Here is a 23,715-nt window from a genome sequence, read left to right as displayed (position 1 = left end):
CATGTTGGGGATAGTAGTAGAGGGGATAAGGGATTGATCACACTGGGTCTCACTTGACCTGATGTGATCAGCAGTTATAAAGCCGGGGAGCAAGCGGCATGCTCTGCTCCCCTGCGATGTATATACTACTGTATAAACTTTCATTTTTAAATCCCCTGCCGCGAGCCCTGAATGGCCAGCACCAAGGAGTTTTTAAACTACTACTTTGTCCCCCAAATTTATGCCCCCATGAATGTTTATAATAATTAATTGGCCCCAGTGTGTTTATAATAATGCATTGGCCCCAGTGTGCTTATAATGATGCATTGGCCCCAGTGTGCTTATTCCCCCTCCCGCTGCCTGCTTCTCATCCTCTTGGATGAGTGGATGAGAACCGGTGTCGGGAACCGGTGGCGGTGAAGGAATGAATGAAGCCGACATGTCCCGCATGTAGGCTTCATTCACTCATTCACCGCCACTGCACGACATGTCCCCACTGCTGCCCTGCTCCTAGCGCAATCAGCGCACCGCCGGGACATGTCTATTCTCTGCTGCTCATCACCGTCGGGTACAGAAATGAGCAGCAGGGAATAGACATGTCCCAGCGGTGTGCTGACTGCACTAGGAGCAGGGCAGCAGCGGGGACATGGCGGCAGTGGTGGCAACGAATGAATGAAGCCCACATGCAGGACATGTCGGCTTCATTAATTCACTACCACCGGTTCCTGACATGTCCTGCTGCTTCCCTGCTCCAAGAAGATGATAAGCAGGCAGCGGGAGGGGGAATAAGCACACTAGGGCCAATGAACCATTATAAGCACACTGGGGCCAATGAACTATTACAAGCACACTGGGGTCAATTAATTATTATAAACATGCATAGGGGCATACATTTCGGGGACAAAGTAGTAGTTTAAAAACCCCACCGGGAACCCTGAATAGCTCCTCGATGCAGGCCATTCATGGCTCCCAGCGGGGGATTTAAAAATGAAAGTTTACCCAGTAGTATACACATCGCAGGGGAGCAGAGCGTGCCGCTCGCTCCCCTGCTTTATAGCTGCTGATCGCATCGGGTCTGGATCTACCCAATGTGGGTTAGTGTCAGACCAATAGCGGTGTTAACTTCACCATTCACATAAAAGTTTGCCTCATCACTGAACAAAATCTTCTGCGTAAACTGAGGGTCCTGTTCCAATTTTTGTTTTCCCCATTCTGCAGCACCTGAAACTACGGATACTGGAAGCCTGTGCTAGCATTTCTCCTGCAGTGTTGCTATCAGTGTGTGAAGAGTGGGAGAAGAGGGTTACATTGACAATCCAACACAATGAGCAGCACATTGAACACATTTTATAAGTGGTCAGAAACTTGTCAATAACTCATGAAAGAATAAAGTTATGTTAAAACCAAGCACATCATTGTTTTTCTTGTGAAATTCCCAATAATATCTCCTATGAATAAGTATGACCAAACAATGAATTTTAGCCCATAAAATAACAAGCTTTATTGAACAAATACAATCATAAAAACATGATTAAAATGACATAGAAAAGATGAGGATCAGATGACAGCCGGAAAAAAAAAAGTATATGATCTGATTAAAGGCAATCTCTTAGAGGGCAAATACCAAAGGTACTAATAGATGCATAACAGGCTACAAAAACGAATGCCATACAGTATATACAGAATGGGGGAAGCAAACATTATACAAATACAAGAGATAAGAGTCCATGTGGTGAACAAAGAAAATGAACTTTGCAGTGGTGTGGGGATTAAGAACTGCAGAGAAGTCAGGAGGACATATTGAGGGCCAGAACAATCACTAGACACTGGTCCACATGTCCTGATACTGTATCTCTGCAACCAACCACATGTGGGTAAAACCACCACAGCACATGCAAAGTCACCACTGATACTCATACTAACAGAGGACACACCAACCCCTACGCCGTTTCGCTCTCGCTTCGTCAGGGAGTGTCTATGGGTTAGCAATGCATTCTATTTATATTGCGGTGGACCAATCAGTAACATAAAATCAAAATTTACCTATGAGGAGCAGCTGTGCCGACTTCCGTATGGCAGCTGGCACGATTGGCGCCATGACAGTGTCTCGGGCGCAGGCGCACAGTGGGGAGATGACGTGTATGCACCTACGTCACTCCGGACAAACGGGTGCATGCGCCCGAGACCCAATGAGGTAGAGATAATATTAAAGTGCCAGCGCACGCACATCCGAGACCGAGAGTACATAAGTCAGTGAGCCCAGGCCGGACATGCGCATAGAAGAACGTATTCTCTCATGACTGTTGGAGGACACATGATAGAACCACCCTGACAATGAGAAACCATGTATTAGTTTGGAATTAGGTAAATTGATGCTATGATAAATAGCACAACAAAAGAAAACACAATTTAAGTAAAGTGAGACGATTATAATAAAATTGTGATGCAGGTGTGGATGTGAGTGTGCATGCAAATGTGAATAATAAAACAAAAAGTGACCACACGTGAACAAAAATATACCTACCTGAACATATAAGTTGCAAAATAAAGAAGAATCAATGTGCATTGATACTTCATATCAAAACATACGTTGAATCTCTCATGACCATATAATTATGTAACATATATTATGCAAGTGCAAAAAATCTACTAAAGTGCATTCGTATAAGATGCATGAAATATAAATCAATAAGTCCCCACAGGAGGACATAAAGTGCATTAGTTGGAAGTGATGTTGTGTTAATAAAAACAGTGTGTCCACATGTATGGAGTGTGCAAGATCATCATAATGTTTATTAACCTCTTAAGGACCCATGACGTATGCATACGTCATCACACCCTGGGTCTTAAGGACCCATGACGTATGCATACGTCATGGTCTTTTCCTGGTCTCCGCCGCTCACCCGGCGGAGATCGGAAGCGGATCCCTGCTGAAATCCTTCAGCAGGGATCCAGGGCAAATGCCGAGGGGGGCCATGTAGGCCCCCCATGTCGGCGATCGCCGCAAATCGCAAGGGAAATCGCCCTTGCGATCTGCGCCAATACCGGGCTGATCGGGTCTCTGGGACCCGACCGCCCAGTAATTTTGCATGATCCCGGCTGTCACAGACAGCCAGGACCATGCTGAAGTATAGGAGCGAGGTGGCAAGCCTGCCACCTCCTCCGATCCCCTGCGATTCTTCGGTTAGTTAACCGACCAATCGCAGGGGGGGGGGGGGCGGTTACTTCCTCCAGTCCTGCCCGGCCCCTGGAAGTCCAGAGAGGACGGGAGGAAGACCGGAGGATGCGGCGGGGGACGGGGGAGTGCTGGGGCCCGGCCCCGGTACTTACCTCGTCCCTGAAGACCCGGATCCCGGCGAGGAAGATGGCGGCGGTGGCGACAGGTGAGTGGATCTTCAGCCGCGGTCGGGCCCTTTACAGCAATGCACGTTGCCGTAAAGCGACATGCATTGCTGTATTGGGACCCTGTATAATACAACTCCCAGCATGCCCAGACAGCCCTTGGCATCTGGGCATGCTGGGAGTTGCAGTTTTGCAACATCTGGAGGTCCGCAGTTTTTGGACCACTGTGCCCTTCCAGATGTTGCAAAACTACACATCCTCAGCATGCCCTTACTGTCCAGGCATGCTGGGAGTTGTAGTTCTGTAACATCTGGCCCTTCAGATGTTGCAGAACTACAACTCCCAGCATGCCTGGACAGTTTTGTCATACTGGGAGTTGTAGTTTTGCAACATCTGGAAGGGCACAGATTGGGAACCACTGTATTAGTGGTCTGCAAACTGTAGTCCTCCAGATGTTGCAAACTACAACTCCAAGCATGCTGGGAGTTGTAGGTCGGCAACATCTGGCTCTAAAGATGTTGCCGAACTACTACTTCCAGCATACCTGAGAATGTTTGGGAGTTGTGGTTTTGCAACAACAGGAGGCACACTGGTTGGGAAACATTGTCTGTTTCCTAACTCAGTGTTTCCCAACTTGTGTGCCTCCAGCTGTTGCAAAACTATAACTACCAGCATGCACTGATAGACTGTGCATGCTGGGAGTTGTAGTTTTGCAACAGCTGGAGGAGCCCCCCCCCCCTGTGAATGTACAGGGTACATTCACATGGGCAGGGGCTTACAGTGAGTATCAGGCTGCAAGTTTGCGATGCAGAAAAATTTTGCGCGGCAGCTCAAACTCGCAGCGGGAAAATCGCTGTAACTCCCCCTGCCCGTGTGACTGTACCCTAAAAACATTACACTAACACAAAATAAAATAAAAAGTAAAAAACACTACATATACACATACCCCTACACAGCCCCCCTCCCCTCCCCAATAAAAATGAAAAACGTCTGGTACGCCACTGTTTTCAAAATGGAGCCTCCAGCTGTTGCAAAACAACAACTCCCAGTATTGCTGGACAGCCGTCGACTGTCCAAGTATGCTGAGAGTTTTGCAACAGCTGGAGGTACCCTGTTTGGGAATCACTGGCGTAGAATACCCCTATGTCCACCCCTATGCAAATCCCTAATTCAAGCCTCAAATGCGCATGTCGCTCTCACTTTGGAGCCCTGTCGTATTTCAAGGCAACAGTTTAGGGCCACATATGGGGTATCGCCGTACTCGGGAGAAATTGCCTTACAAATTTTTGGGGGCTTTTTCTCCTTTCACCCCTTATGAAAAGGTGAAGTTGGGGTCTACACCAGCATGTTAGTGTAAAAAAATAAATTTTTTACACTAACATGCTGGTGTTGCCCTATACTTTTCATTTTGACAAGAGGTAAAAGGGAAAAAAGCCCCCCAAAATTTGTAATGCAATTTCTCCCGACTACGGAGATACCCCATATTTGGGCGCAAAGTGCTCTGGGGGCGCACAACAAGGCCCAGAAGGGAGAGTGCACCATGTACATTTGAGGTGATTTGCACAGGGGTGGCTGATTGTTACAGCAGTTTTGACAAACGCAAAAAAAAAAAACACATGTGACCCCATTTCAGAAACTACACCCCTCACGAAATGTAATGAGGGGTGCAGTGAGAATTTACACCCCACTGGTGTCTGACAGATCTTTGGAACAGTGGGCTGCGCAAATAAAAAATTTTGTACAGCCCACTGTTCCAAAGATCTGACAGATACCAGTGGGGGGTAAATGCTCACTGTACCCCTTGTTAGGTTCCTCAAGGGGTCTAGTTTCCAAAATGGTATGCCATGTGGGGGTTATTTTGCTGTTCTGGCACCATAGGGGCTTCCTAAATGCGACATGCCCCCGAGCAAAATTTGCTCTCAAAAAGCCAAATATGACTCCTTCTCTTCTGAGCATTGTAGTTCGCCCGTAGTGCGCTTCAGGTCAACTTATGGGGTACCTCCATACTCAGAAGAGATGGGGTTACAAATTTTGGGGGGTATTTTCTGCTATTAACCCTTGCAAAAATGTGAAATTTGGGGGGAAACACACATTTTATTGAAATTTTTTTACATTTTTTTACATATGCAAAAGTCGTGAAACACCTGTGGGGTATTAAGGCTCACTTTATTCCTTGTTACGTTCCTCAAGGGGTCTAGTTTCCAAAATGGTATGCCATGTGTTTTTTTTTTCCTGTTCTGGCACCATAGGGGCTTCCTAAATGCAACATGCCCCCCAAAAACCATTTCAGAAAAACGTACTCTCCAAAATCCCCTTGTCGCTTCTTCGCTTCTGAGCCCTCTACTGTGCCCGCCGAACACTTTACATAGACATATGAGGTATGTGCTTACTCGAGAGCAATTGGGCTACAAATATAAGTATACATTTTCTCCTTTTACCCCTTGTAAAAATTCAAAAATTGGGTCTACAAGAACATGCGAGTGTAAAAAATGAAGATTGTGAATTTTCTCCTTCACTTTGCTGCTATTCCCGTGAAACACCTAAAAGGTTAAAATGCTGACTGAATGTCATTTTGAATACTTTGGGGGGTGCAGTTTTTATAATGGGGTCATTTGTGGGGTATTTCTAATATGAAGACCCTTCAAATCCACTTCAAACCTGAACTGGTCCCTGAAAAATTGTGATTTTGGAAATTTTGTGAAAAATTGGAAAATTGCTGCTGAACTTTGAAACCCTCTGGTGTCTTCCAAAAGTAAAAACTTGTCAATTTTATGATGCAAATATAAAGTAGACATATTGTATATGTGAATTTAAAAAAATAATATTTGGAATATCCATTTTCATTACAAGCAGAGAGCTTCAAAGTTAGAAAAATGCAAAATTTTCAAATTTTTCATCAAATTTTGGGATTTTTCACCAAGAAAGGATGCAAGTTACCAAAAAATTTTACCACTAAGTTAAAGTAGAATATGTCACGAAAAAACAATCTTGGAATCAGAATGATAACTAAAAGCATTTCAGAGTTTTTAATGTTTAAATTGACAGTGGTCAGATGTGCAAAAAATGGCCGGGTCCTAAGGTGTAAAATGGCTGGGTCCTTAAGGGGTTAAAAAATATATATGTATTGTAGGAAAAAGAAACACTTTTTCCAGGTGTCCAAATAAGTTACAGTAAATAGGTGTAAAATTTATTAAAACGCTTCCAATTACCGAATAGTGGAATAGTGCTTCCTACAGGATCGGTAAAGTAAAAACAAAGACAAAGGAAGGAAGAAAAAGAGAGACAAAGAGAAAGGGAAACAGAAGAAGAAAAAAGTAGAAAGAAGAACAGATAGGAGGAAAATAGGAGAAAGAAAGAGAGGGGGGGAGGAAAAAAGGGGAGGAGAGGGGACAGGGGGAGAAAGGAAAGGACGGGGGGGAAAGGGGGGAGGGGAAAAGAGGGAGAAAAGGGGGGGAAGGGGAAAAGGGGAAAAGAGGAGAGAGATGAAGCAGAAAGGAACATAGAGAGATAGAAAGTAGGAGAACATGAAGGGAAAACAAGACAAACAAACAACGTGCAATGTTAAGTATGATAGATACGACTGGTCCTAACTAACTAAGAAGCATGTGAACTGTATAAAATTTCTTAAAATAAATAGCATAAAAAAAACCATAAACTACGATACTACAGAACTTATGATAATCATAATGTTAACTAGACTGGTGCATCACAGGAAAGGCGTATAACTATTATTTTCATTAAGACCACGTGGAGTAATGGTTTTTAAATCAAATATCCAGCGTGCCTCCTTCTGTGCCAAAATTCTTTTCCAATCACCCACTCTTGGACCCACAACAACTCTGTCAATCCCTTTTACCTTTAACAAACGCCATCGCTGGAATTAAATTCTTTGAAATGTCTTGATAAGGTCTTCAATTGGCTGATGTCTTCTTCATTCCTTGCAGCTTCAATGCCCAAGACATGCTCCCTAATGCGCCTCCGTAGTTCCCTAGAAGTAAGGCCTATATACATTAAATTGCAAGGGCAACGGGCTCAGTAGACAACCCCTGGGGTGCAACAGTTGATTGTTTGCGTTATTTTATAGTTTCTAGCCCCACTAGAATCTGTAAAATCCTGCGCTCTCTCCATGTTGGGGCAGGCTTACACAACCTAAATATGGCTTCGTACCCCACTTGGGGCCCCATGTCCCAAACGGGTTTGATACTTTTTTATTCTTGTGGTGGCTATGAACCAAAATGTCTTTCAAATTCCTTGAACGACGATATGTAATTGATGGTTTCTCACGTAAGTATTGAGTCAAGACAGAATCCATTTGTAAAATAAGCCAATGTTTTCGTAAGGCTCTCTGCATCTGACGCCATCAAGCATTATACGCAGAGATGAACCTTACCTGGTTGTCTGCGGCTTTCTTGTTTGAGTGTCCCAACAGGTTGGTTCTAGGTGTTCCTTTGGCTCTCAAGTATCCTTTCTGGATGTCCTTCTTGTTGTATCCCCTTTCTCTAAAGCATTTCTTCAAGTCTACAGCTTGTTCCTCAAAAAGGATGGCGACAAGCAAATTTGTTTCAGCCGTAGTAACTGACCTGTGGGGATATTAGCAACAACAGGTTTTGGGTGAGAGGAGGTTGCATGTAACACAGAATTAGTTGATGTCTCTTTCCGATAGATGTTTGAAGTAATAAATCCCTGAGTATCAACACTCAATAGTAAGTCCGGAAAATCCATATTGGACCGCCCCCATTTGTACGTAAGTCTGATGTTAAAGGGGTTGTTATTGAGCCTGGTCATAAAGGATTTCAATTCATCCACAGAGCCATGCCACATAAAGAGGACATCTTCGATGAACCTACCCCATAATGACACTTTCTCAATGAGTTCCACTGGTTCCAACTTGAATATCCTCCTCTCCCACAGCCCCAGGAATAGATTCGCATAAGAGGGCATACAAGATGCCCCCATTGCTGTTCCTTGGAGCTGTAGGTAGAGGAGGTTCCCAAAGAAAAGAAGTTATGTGTTAGAGCAAATTCTAACAGTTGGACAATGAACTAACCAAGCTCTGGATCAAGGTCCGTCATAGCCAAAACAGTTCTGTTAGCTTCAAGACCGTTGTGGTGTCTGATAGATGTATACAGACTCTCTACATCACATGTTACCAAAATTGCTTCCTTGTCCAGTTAAATGCCGTCAATTCTTCTTAGTACATCAGTTGTGTCCTTCAAATAAGAAGGTAAAGACTCTACAATGTGTTTCAAGAAGTGATCAACATATTTGCATATTGGCTCTGTTAAAGAATTGTTCCCTGATACGATGGGCCAGCCAGGAGGGTTCTTGACAGCTTTATGCACCTTGGGGAACAGGTATAGAGTAGCTATTGTGGGATGTTCGGGTAACAGACTTTGGTACTGTTTCCTGGTAATGAGACCACTTTCCATGGCACCATCCAAGATACCTGACAGTTCTTGCTTAAATTTAATCAATGTGTTGAAAGTCAACCGTTTGTAACAATCCCCATTTCTAAGTTGTCTCTCGGCCACAGGACGACATTGCCACCTTCTCGGCTGGTTTAATTATGATATCGTCCATGCGGCCCAGATCCATGAGAGCCCTGCGTTGAGCATGTGAAAGATTATCATGGGATTTGGTATTAGGGATTTTTTCAAATTCCCTCGTGACCAGTTGGAAAAACATGTCTACATTCGGATTGAGTGATAGGGCAGGAAAATTTTTAGAAGGGAGTAGTACCTCTTTGGGAAACTTACCTGCATTTGAAGTTTGTTGCTCCTCCAGAAGATCATTTAATGCGTTGACTGCCTCAATTTCCCCAGCGGTCTGGAAAAGGTTAGTATCCGGTGTGGAATGAAAACGTTTTTTGAAGATCAATTTTCTAGCGAAAAGGTGAAGGTCCTTCACTGCTGTAAATGCATTAAAGGATGAGGATGGAGAAAATGTCATACCAAGACTAAGAACTTCATTTTGAGCTTCAGTTAATACTATATCTGAAAGGTTAATTACCTTGCGCGCATTATTGGTACTTCTTGTGTCCATACGGTTATCCGATCTCCATCCTTGATTACCTTTACCCCGCTGCGTCTTTTTCTTATAAGGGTATGTCCCTGGATTATTAGATGTCTGAGATGATGCAGTTGATTCCATCCCCATTGATGTAGTGGAGGATACTGAGGTGAATCGCATGCGCCCCATTTTTGGTGCTTGCTTCCATTTATAGACTTTGTTGGTAGAAAAGTCATTAAGATCTCTGGAAAATGTCTTAGATTTTGTTGCTTTAATTTGTTTCTCCCAAAGTTTTAGGGAGTCATCCAGTTCTTGTTTGTAGCTGGTGAATTCATCCCCTGTTAGCAATTTAGAGATTTCCCCCTCCACAGTGGTGATCTGTAACACCAAATCCCCCAACGTTTGGCTGTTATATACCATTATGGCCATCATAAATGTTCTGGAACAAAGATTGCAAGCTTCCTCCCATTTTTTTTGTAAGTGGCTCATACTCCAGGCTAAATGAGGGAAAAGTCTGGATCCTCAGCCCATGTGGTATGAGCTGTTTCTGCAAAAATTATCAAGTGATGCTCTGTTCCACCAGGTTTTCATTTGACGGTGTAACAAATTTTTCAAAGTATTCTTCAGTTCCTTAACATTATGTAGTTCCGTTTCTGCTCTGGCTGTTGCTGATCCTGAAAATAGTGCATAATAAGTTTGATGTGTCAAATGACCCTCTTCCTATTGAAAATGGCCACCATGGTCACCACCCATCTTGAAAAGTTCCCCCCCTCACATATACTAATGTGCCACAAACAGGAAGTTAATATCACCAACCATTCCCATTTTATTAAGGTGTATCCATATAAATGGCCCACCCTGTATAATAGTGCCTTCTGCTGAGTTTTCATAATTCTTAAAATGCTCAATTTATGCCCAATTCAGTGCCATCTGCTAAATGCTATCATTTTTAAAATACTGAATTTATGACCGATTTAGTAATGGTAAATTGTTTAGATCATAAGGCAACAAAGCCACCAAACAATATCATCATATTATTGCTGTTTAAAGGGTTACTCCGGTGAAAAACTTTTTATTTTTTTAAATCAACTGGTGCCAAAAAGTTAAACAGATTTTTAATTACTTCTATTAAAAAATCTTAATCCTTCCTGTACTTAGCTGCTGAATACTACAGCAGAAATTCTTTTCTTTTTGAAACACAGAACTGTCTGCTGACATCACGAGCACAGTGCTCTCTGCTGACATCTCTGTCCATTTTATGAACTGTTCAGAACAGCATATGTTTGCTATGGGGATTTTTTTTTTACCCTGGACAGCTCCTAAAATGGACAGAGATGTCAGCAGAGAGCACTGTGCTCATGATGTCAGCAGACAGCTCTGTGTTTCAAACGTAAAAGAATTTCCACTGTAGTATTCCGCAGCTAATAAGTACAGGAAGGATTAAGATTTTTTAATAGAAGTAATTTACAAATCTGTTTAACTTTCTGGCACCAGTTGATTTAAAAAAAAAAAAAAGTTTTTCGCCGGAGTACCCCTTTAATGCTTTATGTTGACTATTTTCTTTAGAACAGTGTTTCTAAATACAAATACAGTGTTTCTAAATAAAAATGTTTATTGTGTCATACATTCATATAAATCAGTTATTTTTAAGATCTGTATAAAACTAGAGGCTGACTTTAGCAGAGGCTGGAGATATTTTCTTGTTTGATGTTTTCTTAGGGTGCATTCGCATCACGTTTTTGGGATACGGCAGATGAATCCAGCAGTAGATTGCAAAAACGGGCTGCTGCCATATCCCTACCTGCCCATGCTGCACCCCATACATTTGGATGAGCTGGCCAGAGTCTGCAAGTGACTCCGGTCGGCTCCTTTTTTAACCCCTCAAGGACCAAGGACGTACCGGTACGTCCTTGGTCCTGCTCTCCTGATATAACGCGGGGTTACACAGTAACCCCGCATCATATCATGGCGGGCCCGGCGTCATAGTGGCCGGGACCCGCCTCTAAAAGCGCGCAGTGCCGATCACTATTAACCCTTTAGCCGCGCGCTCAGAGTTGAGCCGCGCGGCTAAAACCAAAAGCGAAAGTGTCCAGCTAGCTCAGTGGGCTGTTCGGGATAGCCGTGGCAAAATTGTGGCATCCCGAACAGCTTACAGGACAGCGGGAGGGCCCCTACCTGCCTCCTCGCTGTCCGATCGCCCAATGACTGCTCAGTGCCTGAGATCCAGGCATGAGCAGTCATGCGGCAGATTCGTCGATCACTGGTTTCCTATGAGAAACCAGTGATCAATGATGAAGATCAGTGTGTGCAGTGTTATAGGTCCCGTAGGGACCTATAACACTGCAAAAAAAAAGTGGAAAAAAAAAAAGTGAATAAAGATCATTTAACTCCTCCCCTATTAAAAGTTTGAATCACCCCCCTTTTCCAATAAAAAAAAACACAGTGTAAATAAAAATAAAAATAAACATATATGGGATCACCGCATGCGGAAATGTCCAAATTATAAAAATATATCATTAATTAAACTGCTCGGTCAATGACGTGAGCGCAAAAAAATTCCAAAGTCCAAAATAGTGCATTTATGGTCACTTTTTATATCATTTAGTCCTATCAATGCAAAAATGGTACCGTTAAAAACTTCAGATCACGGCGCAAAAAATGAGCCCTCATACCGCCCCATACGCGGAAAAATAAAAAAGTTATAGGGGTCAGAAGATGACAATTTTAAACGTATTAATTTTCCTGCATGTAGTTATGATTTTTTCCAGAAGTCCGACAAAATCAAACCTATATAAGTAGGGTATCATTTTAATTGTATGGACCTACAGATAAGGTGTCATTTGTACCGAAAAATATACTACGTAGAAACGGAAGCCCCAAAAAAGTTACAAAACTGCGTTTTTTTCAATTTTGTCGCACAATGATTTTTTTTCCATTTCACCGTAGATTTTTGGGCAAAATGACTGACGTCATTACAAAGTAGAATTGGTGGCACAAAAAATAAGCCATCATATGGATTTTTAGGTGCAAAATTGAAAGAGTTATGATTTTTTAAAGGCAAGGAGCATAAAACGAAAATGCAAAAACGGAAAAACCCCCGGTCCTTAAGGGGTTAACCATATCAGCTTTATTGCTGGACTATTGCCGTGTCAGACCATGGTTTTTAGTCTGGAAATAAAACTAATATGGTTAAAAAATGAGCCTGCCAGAGTCCCTTGCTAACTCAGTCTGGCTCGTGCACCCTTAACATGCTTTGGAACCACGGTACCTGTAGGAGTTGTAGATCAGATACTCTTGTAAAATGTTACCATATTACAATGCTTGTGCTTCTGTCAAAACCCTCCCTGACTTTAATATTTTATGACTAGTATACTGTATATCAACAACATTTTCTTCATTCCTGTGGCCCTTAAGAGGTATTCTGAAGTCCTAAAATGATATAGTAATACATTTATAACCACAAGACATATAGCGTTGCTTTATATACTTGAGATCAATTGTAATGGTTTCGGTGTGCTTATATAGCACTTACCCTGTGGCGGAAGTTTAGTACTTTTTTTAAATTCATTAATTTCATCATTTCCCTCTCCACCTCATCTCCCTCCCTCTTAAAATTAGCTTTGGATTTAGCTTGCCTCAGGGGGCTTGACTTGAGTTTGTCTCCGAGTCCACCCCCTGAGTGATGTCACCACCTCCAACCTACTACTCCAGTCATGTCCTTGCACTATGTGTACTAGAGGGGCAGTAAGGTTACTCAAGGGGCAGAGAACTCAAACACAGCTTGTCATTATTAACATTCTGACATCAGAAAACATTAGAGATATGTCAACAGTTTTGAACCCCAGTCATGTTCGGGGAGATGACAAATCACTCGCACTATTGGAAAGAAGTGCATGGCTAAGCGATTCTCTCTCTGTCTCTATCCTTGCTGTAGGAGATTCTTGCTGAGTGTAGATATCGGTGTTGGTCCTAGCACCTAGACGTTGTCAGTGGCGTTGTTTGTTGTGCTACGCTATCAGCATATGCTTTGCCTACCATTTTTTTTAGTCCAGCTGGGGGATCTGACCATTGCTTGACAATACTTCTCTAGTACAATGTATTTTGCTTGTCAGTTTAATTCTGGCATACTCTGAAGGACCTTTATGGTGTACACAGACTAGCAGACCTGGGGGCCTTCATTAGGCTACTTTCAAGTAAGTAAAGTATTGAGGGAATATAGATTTTCATGGTGCTGTCCAAAAGCCTTATTTTCATCTTTTGCTTTGAGTTTTGTTTAGACTATTTCTATGATAGTAGAACATTAAAGATGACAGGTCTATTAGCCAGAATATTTGTCAATATTTCTTGTGCAGTTAAAATTAATAGAAGAATTGATTTGTCCTCATAGCATGCTGCCTTTGTACAGTACAGCATATTCAGGTGACAGATCAAGGGGAAAATAGCTGTTGTACAATACATGTGTTTAAATGCACTATATAAAAATATACATACAATTATTTTCTATAGAAACAGCTATTGGAATGCATATATATATAGTAAATGAAATCTGCTCACTAAGGGAAATTCTATAGGTACCATAAACTATTTTGTTTCAATACAAAAGATACAGATAAATAGTAGTTAGTAAAAAAAGGATTTGCTCTCATTGATTTTCACATGGATGTACCGCATTTTAAAAGAGGTTTTAAAAGTGTCATGAAAATGTTCCAAAGAGTGTATTTGGTTAATCAATGTGATACAGTCAAGTGGGTGTATTAGATATACATACCACTTCATGTATAGTATTCATACCCCCTGACTGTACAATCCCACCCATCACCTGCTACTCCACTTATTTAAATTAAGTTCATGCCCATCTGACTGATTCCTTGAATTAATGGACAACATATAAACCCTCATAGGACAGAAGAGCATATCAAGAAACTGTAAAAAGGTGTGTGATCGAGACACCCTAAGGTATTTAAAGGGGTTTTCCAGGAAATACTGTTATATATATATATATATATATATATATATATATATATCAACTGGCTCCAGAAAGTTAAACAGATTTGTAAATTACTTCTATTAAAAAATCTTAATCCTTTCAGTACTTATGAGCTGCTGAAGTCGAGTTGTTTTTTCTGTCTAAGTGCTCTCTGATGACACGTGTTTCGGGAACCGCCCAGTTTAGAAGCAAATCCCCATAGCAAACCTCTTCTACTCTGTGCAGTTCCCGAGACAAGCAGAGATGTCAGCAGAGAGCACTGTTGCCAGAAAGAAAACAACAATTCAACTTCAGCAGCTGATAATTATTGAAAGAATTAAGATTTTTTAATAGAAGTAATTTACAAATCTGTTTAACTTTCTGGAGCCAGTTGATATAAGAAAAAAAAAGTATTTTTTTCTTGGAAAACCCCTTTAATGATAATGCAATCTATTATTTGCCTTTGCCATAGGTCCTCTTTAACCCCTTAACGTCGCAGGACGTAATTGTACGGCCTGGTGAGCTGGTACTTAACGCACGAGGACTTACATTTACGTCCTATGCATAACCGCGAGCATCAGAGCGATGCTCGCGTCATGTGTGGCAGGTCCCGGCTGCTGATAGCAGCTGGGACCCGCCCATAATGGCGGACATCCGCGATCGCACTGATGTCCGCCATTAGCCCCTCAAATGCTGCGATCAATACAGATCACGGCATCTGCAACATCGCTGTACTTTGAATGGATGATCGGATCGCCCGCAGCGCTGCCGCGGCGATCCGATCATCCAGCATGGCGACCGGAGGTCCCCTCACCTTCACTCCGGCCGTCTCCGGCCGTCTCCCGGGGTCTTCTGTTCTGGTCTGCAATCGAGCAGACCAGAGCAGAAGATGACCGATAATGCTGATCAGTGCTATGTCCTATACATAGCACTGAACAGTATTAGCAATCAAATGATTGCTATATATAGTCCCCTATGGGGACAGTAAAGTGCAAAAATAAAAGTAAAAAAAGTAAAAAATAAAAGTAAGAAAAATTTGAAAAATCCCCTCCCCCAATAAAAACATAAATTGTCCCATTTTCCCTATTTCACCCCCCAAAAAGTGTAAAAAAAAATTTTATATACATATTTGGTATATTTAAATATCCCAACTATTAAAATAAAATGTAAAAAAAAAAAAGGTCCAAGGTAGCTGAATAAAAAAAGTATTAAAAGTTTTATATAAGCAAATATGGTATCAATAAAAAGTACAGATCATGGCGCAAAAAATGAGCCATCATACAGCCGCTGATATAGAAAAATTAAAAAGTTATAGGTCTTCAAAATAGGGGGATTTTAAACGTACTAATTTGGTTAAACAGTTTGCGATTTTTTTTAAGTGCAACAGTAATAGAAAAGTATGTTATCATGGGTATCATTTTAATCGTATTGACCCAAAGAATAAAGAACATATGTCATTTTTACCGTAAATTCTACGGCGTGAAAACAAAACCTTCCAAAATTAGCTAAATTGTGGTTTTCTTTTTACTTTCCCATACAAATAGTATTTTTTTTGGTTGCGCCATACATTTTATGGTAAAGGGAGTGATGGCATTACAACAGACAACAGGTCGTGCAAAAGAGTTATGATTTTTTGAAGGCGAGGAGGAAAAAATGAAAATGTCTAAATAAAATTGTCTGAGTGCTTAAGGCCCAAATGGTCTGAGTCCTTAAGGGGTTAAAACCCTTAAAATGAGCAGATGATATATTCAAATACAAAGGAAAGAAAACACTTAAAATGAAGTTCATGCCTATCTGATGATTCATTTAAATGGATACATAACTGTATTATGTGATCAAGTTCACTAGAGACTTTCCTCTAATGAAGTCTATGAACTATAACAGGGTATACAGAAGGCAGATGGCAATTCCTTTAACTGTTATATAAAGAACCTAAGTAAAATACACATAATTAAAAAGACTCCGCACAGAGTCAAGTTAACCGCAATTTTATACACAGCAGTTTTCATATTTCTACTTATGCTAGAAGCATAAGTAGAAATAATGCTATTGCTGCATCTCGTTACACTCATACAACTATGTTCAACTATGTGTGTTGATGTTGTATTTGGGTGCAGTGGAGTAGGAAATTTCTTCAGCAATTATGTGGCAAATGTCTCAGCGCTGCGGAGGCTACTAAAAAGGCACGGATTTGATTCATTTCTAGGAAGTAATGACAGTGGGATCTAAATGCTTAGTGTTTATAAGAAGCTTACCCAGTGCCTTTGTAGTGTTAAGAGATACAAGTACATCTGGAATCTATCTAAGCATCTATCTATGCTTCACATGTATGGAATTGAAATAGTGTGACTTGACTGCAGTGCACAAAGAGTGATCCACATTCACTGAGAATGCCATAATCCTCTGTTCTTATAACACTATATATATATATATATATATATATATATATATATAGTGCATGTTCTGTTTTTTTGTTTTTCTTTTAATAAAGTTTTAGGGTTGTCTAAAGTTATTCTAGTTTCCCCAGACATAGCCCAATTGCCTCCAAAATATATTCAATTTTTTTTAAACCTTTTTTAAACCTAAGGCTAGGTTCAGATTGTGGAATCTCCAGATGGAAAATTTCTGCCTGGAGATACCGAGTGCGGCCAGCGCCAACTGAATCAGTCGGCGCTAGGACCACGTGGACATTGCAGTCCCCAATAGACTGCAATGTCCACACAAGTATATCCGCCTAAAGAATGAGCAACGCCGTTCTTCAGGTGGATATTTTAAACAGATTTTCCGTTCACAAATTCCGCTTCAAAAATTCCGAAGTGTGAATTTGTGAACGGAAAACCAATTCACCAGTTTGTGCATTTTAGTAAGCAGAATTTCTGCCTGCAATTTCAAAGCGGAATTGCAGGCAGACATTCTGTAGTCTGAACCTAGCCTTAATGTTTCACCTTAGGCTCCTTTCACACTGCAGTTGCGACAGACGTCAGTGAACACCGGGAGAATAGCTGGAGAAAAATGCATCATGTGACGTCTTTTTCTCCCGTTACTCACGTCAAAAATCAACGGCGTCTGACGGACCCCATAATAGTAAATGGGATCTGTTGGGACCTGTTGCTGCCCATTGTGTCCCGTCCGAAAAACGGACGTTAAAGACACACACAAAAAGGTGCCTAACGGACCTTTCCGACATGGCACAATGGCAGTGTGAATGGGGCCTTAATTGTTAATTTGAATCCAGTATTTGCTCCCCAAACAAGGAAGTAATGGAAACCTCTGTTTGCCTGCTGTAACCCATTGCCATATCCTTTAATAGTTTGTATGACACACACAACTTTCTGGCTGGTCCTGCTGTGTTCCTATACCCGTTGTCTTTTAGGTTGACAGAGCATTATTGGGTGTCACATGCTTCCTACTGCTGCAGTGCCCACATATGCCATGTAAATGGCCATTATTACCAGAGAAGCAGAGGTCACGATGTGTGACATGAAGCTCATATGGTTAGTAAATGGACTGTGTCTGTTTACAGAGTGAAATATCATAAGATTATATATTATATAAGAATTTGCTTGAAAAATAATGTTTGTAATAACTGATCAATAAATCTCCTCCAGAACTTCTGTATATTTCTGCCTAACATTGCTTGTCATTTCACAAATGCTCCTACATTCTCACTACCCAGATAGGCCCCTGTGGTTTTTGTACTTAATACAAATGCTCCCTCAAGTGGTCAAGTATAAAAACATCAATAGTATCATCCTTAACACAAATATAGTATGAAAACAAGAATATATTTATATGAAATACAAAGTATACAGTTGTGGCAGCACACTTGTTTAAAAAATTAACAAAACATCTTCTCCATTTTTCTGTGTTTCTTTATGCGAAATACAGTATTATATATTTGATTATTAGTATTAGCTTGTAGAAAGGAAAAAAAGCCAATAAGCACATTTCCAAAAACTCCATTGCTCCATTCATGATGCTTAGCCTTTCATATCTTAGGAAACAAGATGTCTGTATTTTTTTATTTTTTATTAATTTGTTGCAGAGTCCCCTCTGTGGTTCACAGCAATTTCTTATTCTCTCTATTTCAGGAGGCAGGAGCAGGACAGGGCTGGTTTCCAGTAGTCCACACATAGATACCTAATTTCCCTTAGTTGTCCAGCTCATCACAGCATAGCACCTGCTCTTTACTGCTATGCCATGACATAGTGCTGTTGAAGGTTCACTAGGCTGAATGGGATGGCACTGTGCAGGAATTATGAGTCTAGTACTTTAGATGGAAAGTGGAGAGAAAAGGAAGTAACTGATACACTGGCTTTGCAAGGTATTGCAGTATGTTAGAAATTCTCTTAGCATAAATGAATAACAGCAAGAAAGGGGTTACACTAAGCACTGAACTGCTTTAGTTGATGATGATGATTACAACAAACTGTAGGGGGGGAGGGGATTACTTTTAGGAGGCAGCACCTCATACATACAGTAGTTGGCACATGTATTTACACAAAGAACACTTACCCAAAACCTTATGGTCAGAGATGAGAAGGAACCATTTATTTATCTTTTAGGTGCAGTATAGGTCCTCATCTACTTCACATAGCAGTAGTGTGTTCATTTTTGGAATTTGTGATTTACAAATATGTTTTTAACAATGATGACCATTTAAATCAGACTGAGCTTCAGTGGCCTGAGTGGCACAGCCACTACAAAATGTATGGCATTGTGCCTGGTAAAAAATGAATTGGGTGGGATGCTCATTGGTGTGCCACAGTCCCTTTAGTCAGTCGATAGCTGAGGCTGCTAGAAGTTGAACTGCAATTGTTTTAATATTGATTTCCTATCCTAAGCATAGTCCATCAAAATTAAGATCCCCAAAAAACTTTAAAAACATTCAAAAGTGATATGCTGTGGATGCACACCCATGTTACCCTACCATTAGACTATTTTATATGCAGTGTTTTCTGATTTATTAAAATTAATTCACATCCACCTCTATTTTTTCACCACTAATTTTGCTTTTCTTCTCTTTTCTTTTTTTTATTTTTTATACATTTTTTTTTTTATAGAATGCAGAATCTGGATTTCTTCAAGTTTACTTCAAGCCTGTGCCAAAAAATGCTAACTTTTCTTGAAATCTCTTTCAAATATTTATGGAATCTAATTAAATTAATCTGCAAAACCATCAATGATGGCATGCTTTGATGTCACCTTGGATCAACATGAGCCAAATAAGAAGGTTGTTAAAATAGGCCAAATAGCATTTGAAAAGAAAGACGTTCAAAGATATTTTTTTCTAAAAGCATTATCGTTTAACATTAGGCAATTCTCTGATGAGTTATTTGTACTAAATACATATTAAATGAAAACTATAACCATGCCAACATTTTAAGATTAAATATGATTTATAAATGAAATATGTTTTTAAAAGAAAAACAACAAAATGTGTAACCTAAAACCAACACAAACTTAATTATAGACTTAAGAAAATATTTTCAATAATTCCTCTACGAAGCGTAAACATATCTCCACCCAGAGATTTTTATATTTATTACAACATCAAGGAGAATATTTTTAAAACAAAGATAAATATTATTTGTTTATATCACAATATATTTAGTAAATAAATAATATACAATATAAAGAGTTATAGAGAAAATCAGAAATCACATTGTAAATTAAAAATGAATTTTTATAATCAATCTTTAATCCTGAAACTTGACATCCTGTCAGAGCACTTCTTAAATTCTTCTGAAAATAAGGTGGAATGGGATGAAATGACAGTATTGGGAGTAAAAGTTACGATTGCCATCTTTTTATCATTATTAACTTTGGCTACTCTTCTTTCCAATATTTTTGTCATTATTACAATATATATGACTCGCAAACTTCATACTCCTGCTAATTATTTGATCGGTTCATTGGCTTTTACAGATCTACTGGTATCAATATTAGTAATGCCTATTAGTATTGTTTACACTGTCAGTCATTCCTGGACATTTGGACAGATCATTTGTGATATCTGGTTGTTATCAGATATTACTTGTTGTACGGCTTCAATACTTCATCTCTGTGTTATCGCCTTAGATAGATATTGGGCTATTACAGATGCACTGGAGTACACTAAGCATCGTACTGCAGGAAGAGCTGCTGCTATGATAGCTGTTGTATGGGTCATTTCTATATGTATCTCCATCCCACCGCTCTTTTGGAGACAAGCCAAAGCTCATGAAGAACTTACTGACTGTTCAGTAAATACAGATCAAATCTCCTATACCATCTACTCAACCTGTGGAGCGTTCTATATACCAACATTATTGCTGATTATACTGTATGGAAGAATATACGTAGCAGCACGAACTAGAATTCTCAGACCACCATCCATCTATGGAAAACGGTTCACAACTGCTCACTTAATCACTGGATCAACCGGGTCTTCCTTTTGCGCAGTCAATGCCGCTCATGCTAACTCTGAAGGAACTGCAGTATGTATAAATCACATCAAGATAAAACTTGCAGACAGTGTTCTAGAAAGGAAACGATTATCTGTAGTCAGGGAACGAAGAGCCACAAAAACTCTAGGAATTATTCTTGGAGCCTTCATAGTATGCTGGTTACCATTCTTTGTAGTGTCCCTGGTCTTGCCTATCTGCAGTGATGCTTGCTGGTTCCATCCTCTACTGTTTGACTTCTTTACTTGGCTTGGATATTTTAACTCTCTTATCAATCCTGTGATATATACAGCTTTTAATGAAGATTTTAAACAAGCCTTCCAAAAGCTAATACGATTCAAAAACCTTACTTAAGAACTTCTCTGGATATTGTTGGAAATTGTGCTTAAATAGAGATTCATTATAAATATACTTTCTCTATATATCTGGATATTAAACAGCTATCACTCTTATGGGAATGTTATTAAGACAATTTACAAGTTCACATTTGGACAAAGATGTCATGATCATGAATGTATATTGCTATATGTAACCAATGTCCCTGATATAAATTCATTTATTTCATCACAAGCAACAATATGAGTCAATGTTAATAAATAACTTGGAGGAACTGATATGTATTGAAAAAGGATATGGAAGTAAGATTGAATATACAGTATTTTTTGCCAATTGCCATGCAAATAATGTTTGAAGGATAATATATTGAATACACCCCTAGAATAAAAATAATTTGCAATGATCTTTTCTGATCACCTGTTACTGTACATTGAACGTAAAGAGTTAATCAGATTCTACTGAAAGTAATTCCAGTGGACATAAATGGTCCTTCAGTTCAGAGATCCACATGAACCAGCCGAGGTCCATGATTAAACAAGGTGTTTTCCAGATGTGATATCCCCTATTATTAAAACAATTTTATTATATTTTATGCCAGTCTTTATATGTAATTTCACCCACAAAAGACAATGCTGAAATGGAAGTAATTTGGTTATATTCAGAAAAAATGATAATCACAAAAATCTATCTACCGTATAAGCCGAGTTTTTCAGCACGATTTTTCGTGCTGAAAACGCCCTCCTCTGCTTATACTCGAGTGAACTCTCTGCCTGTCAATCCCATCGGCTGTTCGGGCATGCTGGGTGTTGTAGTTTTGAAGCCTCTGGCGGTCCGCAGGTTGGAGACCACTGCGGCCTTCATCATCATCCAGACCCCCCCCCCCTCCCCTTTTGTTTTGTACTCACCTCCCCTCGGCATGAAGTTAAGGTGAGCTGGCCCGGGCCATCTATGCTGCAGGGACCGTCCGGTGGGGATGGTTAGTCGTTGCGGGCTGTAGATTTTCACCGCGAGGCCCTCTTCTCCACTCTGGTCCCGGCCCGGGCTATTGACGTTGCCTTGACGACGACGCATAGGGACGTTGCGCATGAACGTCCCTGTGTGTTGTCGTCAAGGCAACGTCACTAGTCTGGGGCGGGCCCGAAGCGCGGAGAAGAGGGCCCCCCGATGAAAATGGACAGCCCGCAACGACTAATCCTCCCCACCGGACCGTCCCTGCAGCATAGATGGCCTGGACCAGCTCACCCTAACTTCCCGCCGAGGGGAGGTGAGTACAAAACAAAAGGGGGGGGGCATGCTGGGAGTTGTAGTTTTGCAACATCTGGAGGTCCGCAGGTTGAAGACCACTGATGAAGGGATTGACAGGCGGTGATGATGACAAAGGCCGCAGTGGTCTTCAACCTGCGGACCTCCAGAGGTTTCAAAACTACAACTCCCAGCATGCCTGGACAGCCGATGGCTGTCCGGGCATGCTGGGAGTTGCAGTTTTGCAACATCTGGAGGTCCGCAGGTTGAAGACCACTGATGAAGGGATTGACAGGTGGTGATGATGAAGGGGTGGATGATGACGGGGGTCGTGATGATTACATGGGGGGATGATGTATTTTCCTCCCTAGGCTTATAGTCGAGTCAATAACTTTTCCTGGGTTTTTGGGGTGAAATTAGGGGCCTCGGCTTATATTCGGGTCGGCTTATCCTCGAGTATATACGGTAGTACAATATTTGGGTATATTCAAGGATACAAAAGGTTTAAAGGGGTACTCCGGTGGTCAACGTGTTTTTCCATTTTTGACTTACCCTATTTGTTTTGTTTCATTTCTATTCTTGTTGTTTAGCCTACTCTATTTTCATTCTTTGTTGTCTTTTTATCCCCCACTTTGTTTTCCTATCTTTCCTTCTATTTCCTTCTTCTTGCTGTGCTGAAAACTACAAATCCCAGCATGCCACATACCTTGCTGGTTTGGGGCAGCTCCTTTTTTTTTGTTTGTTTGTTCATCCTACTTTACCCATCCTACTATTTTCCCGGGTCAGCCCCCTTATACACAGCACACTAATATAATCAGCCTTGGTTGGGATACACTGGCATACACACACAAAAGGGACTGCAACTCCCAGCATGTGTCATTCAGGAGTCTTCAGTCTGTGGTATAACACCAGCATGCTGCCTCTGTAGTCTCCTGGGGGTTGTAGTTCACCACACCTCTGTAGGGCATACACCAGTGTTTCCCAACCAGGGTGCCTCCAGGTGTTGCAAGGATTTGTAGTTTTGCTAGGAGTTGTAGTTTTGCAACAGCTGGAGGCACACTGGTTGGGAAACACTGGTGTAATATGATGTGTATGCTGAATAGGCTAGAACAGTGTTTTCCAACCAGTGTACCTCCAGCTGTTGCAAATCTACAACTCCCAGCATGCCCAAAGTCTATCAGGCCATGCTGGGAGTTGTAGTTTTGCAACAGATGGAGGCACACTGGTTTGTAAACACTAGTATACACACACACACAACAGGGACTACAACTCCCAGCATGTGTCATTCAGGATTCCCCCCTCCCCCTTCACATATAGAGATCATTCCCAGTATGAGATTTATTCCCCTGCAGTCCATACATCCCCAGCCCTGTGAGGTCCTTCTCCTTTGCAGAC

General features: G+C 40.9%; 1 protein-coding gene across 2 annotated transcripts in view; it reads left to right on the top strand.

Moving 5' to 3' along the window:
* Positions 1-21,636, top strand: part of HTR1D (5-hydroxytryptamine receptor 1D) — a 67,193-nt gene extending 45,557 nt beyond the window's left edge. For both annotated transcript variants that reach the window (XM_056557224.1, XM_056557225.1), the window contains one exon: positions 19,360-21,636. In XM_056557224.1, the coding sequence (XP_056413199.1) occupies positions 19,975-21,096 (1,122 nt within the window). In that variant the 5' untranslated portion in view covers positions 19,360-19,974 and the 3' untranslated portion in view covers positions 21,097-21,636. The remainder of the gene's footprint in view (positions 1-19,359) is intronic.
* Positions 21,637-23,715: the final 2,079 nt, after the last annotated feature.

The sequence above is a fragment of the Hyla sarda genome, chromosome 2 (assembly GCF_029499605.1).
Source record: "Hyla sarda isolate aHylSar1 chromosome 2, aHylSar1.hap1, whole genome shotgun sequence".
In the NCBI taxonomy this organism is placed as follows: Eukaryota; Metazoa; Chordata; class Amphibia; order Anura; family Hylidae; genus Hyla; species Hyla sarda.
Note: the sequence above shows the minus strand (reverse complement) of the source record. Positions and strands in the feature narration are given on the sequence as shown.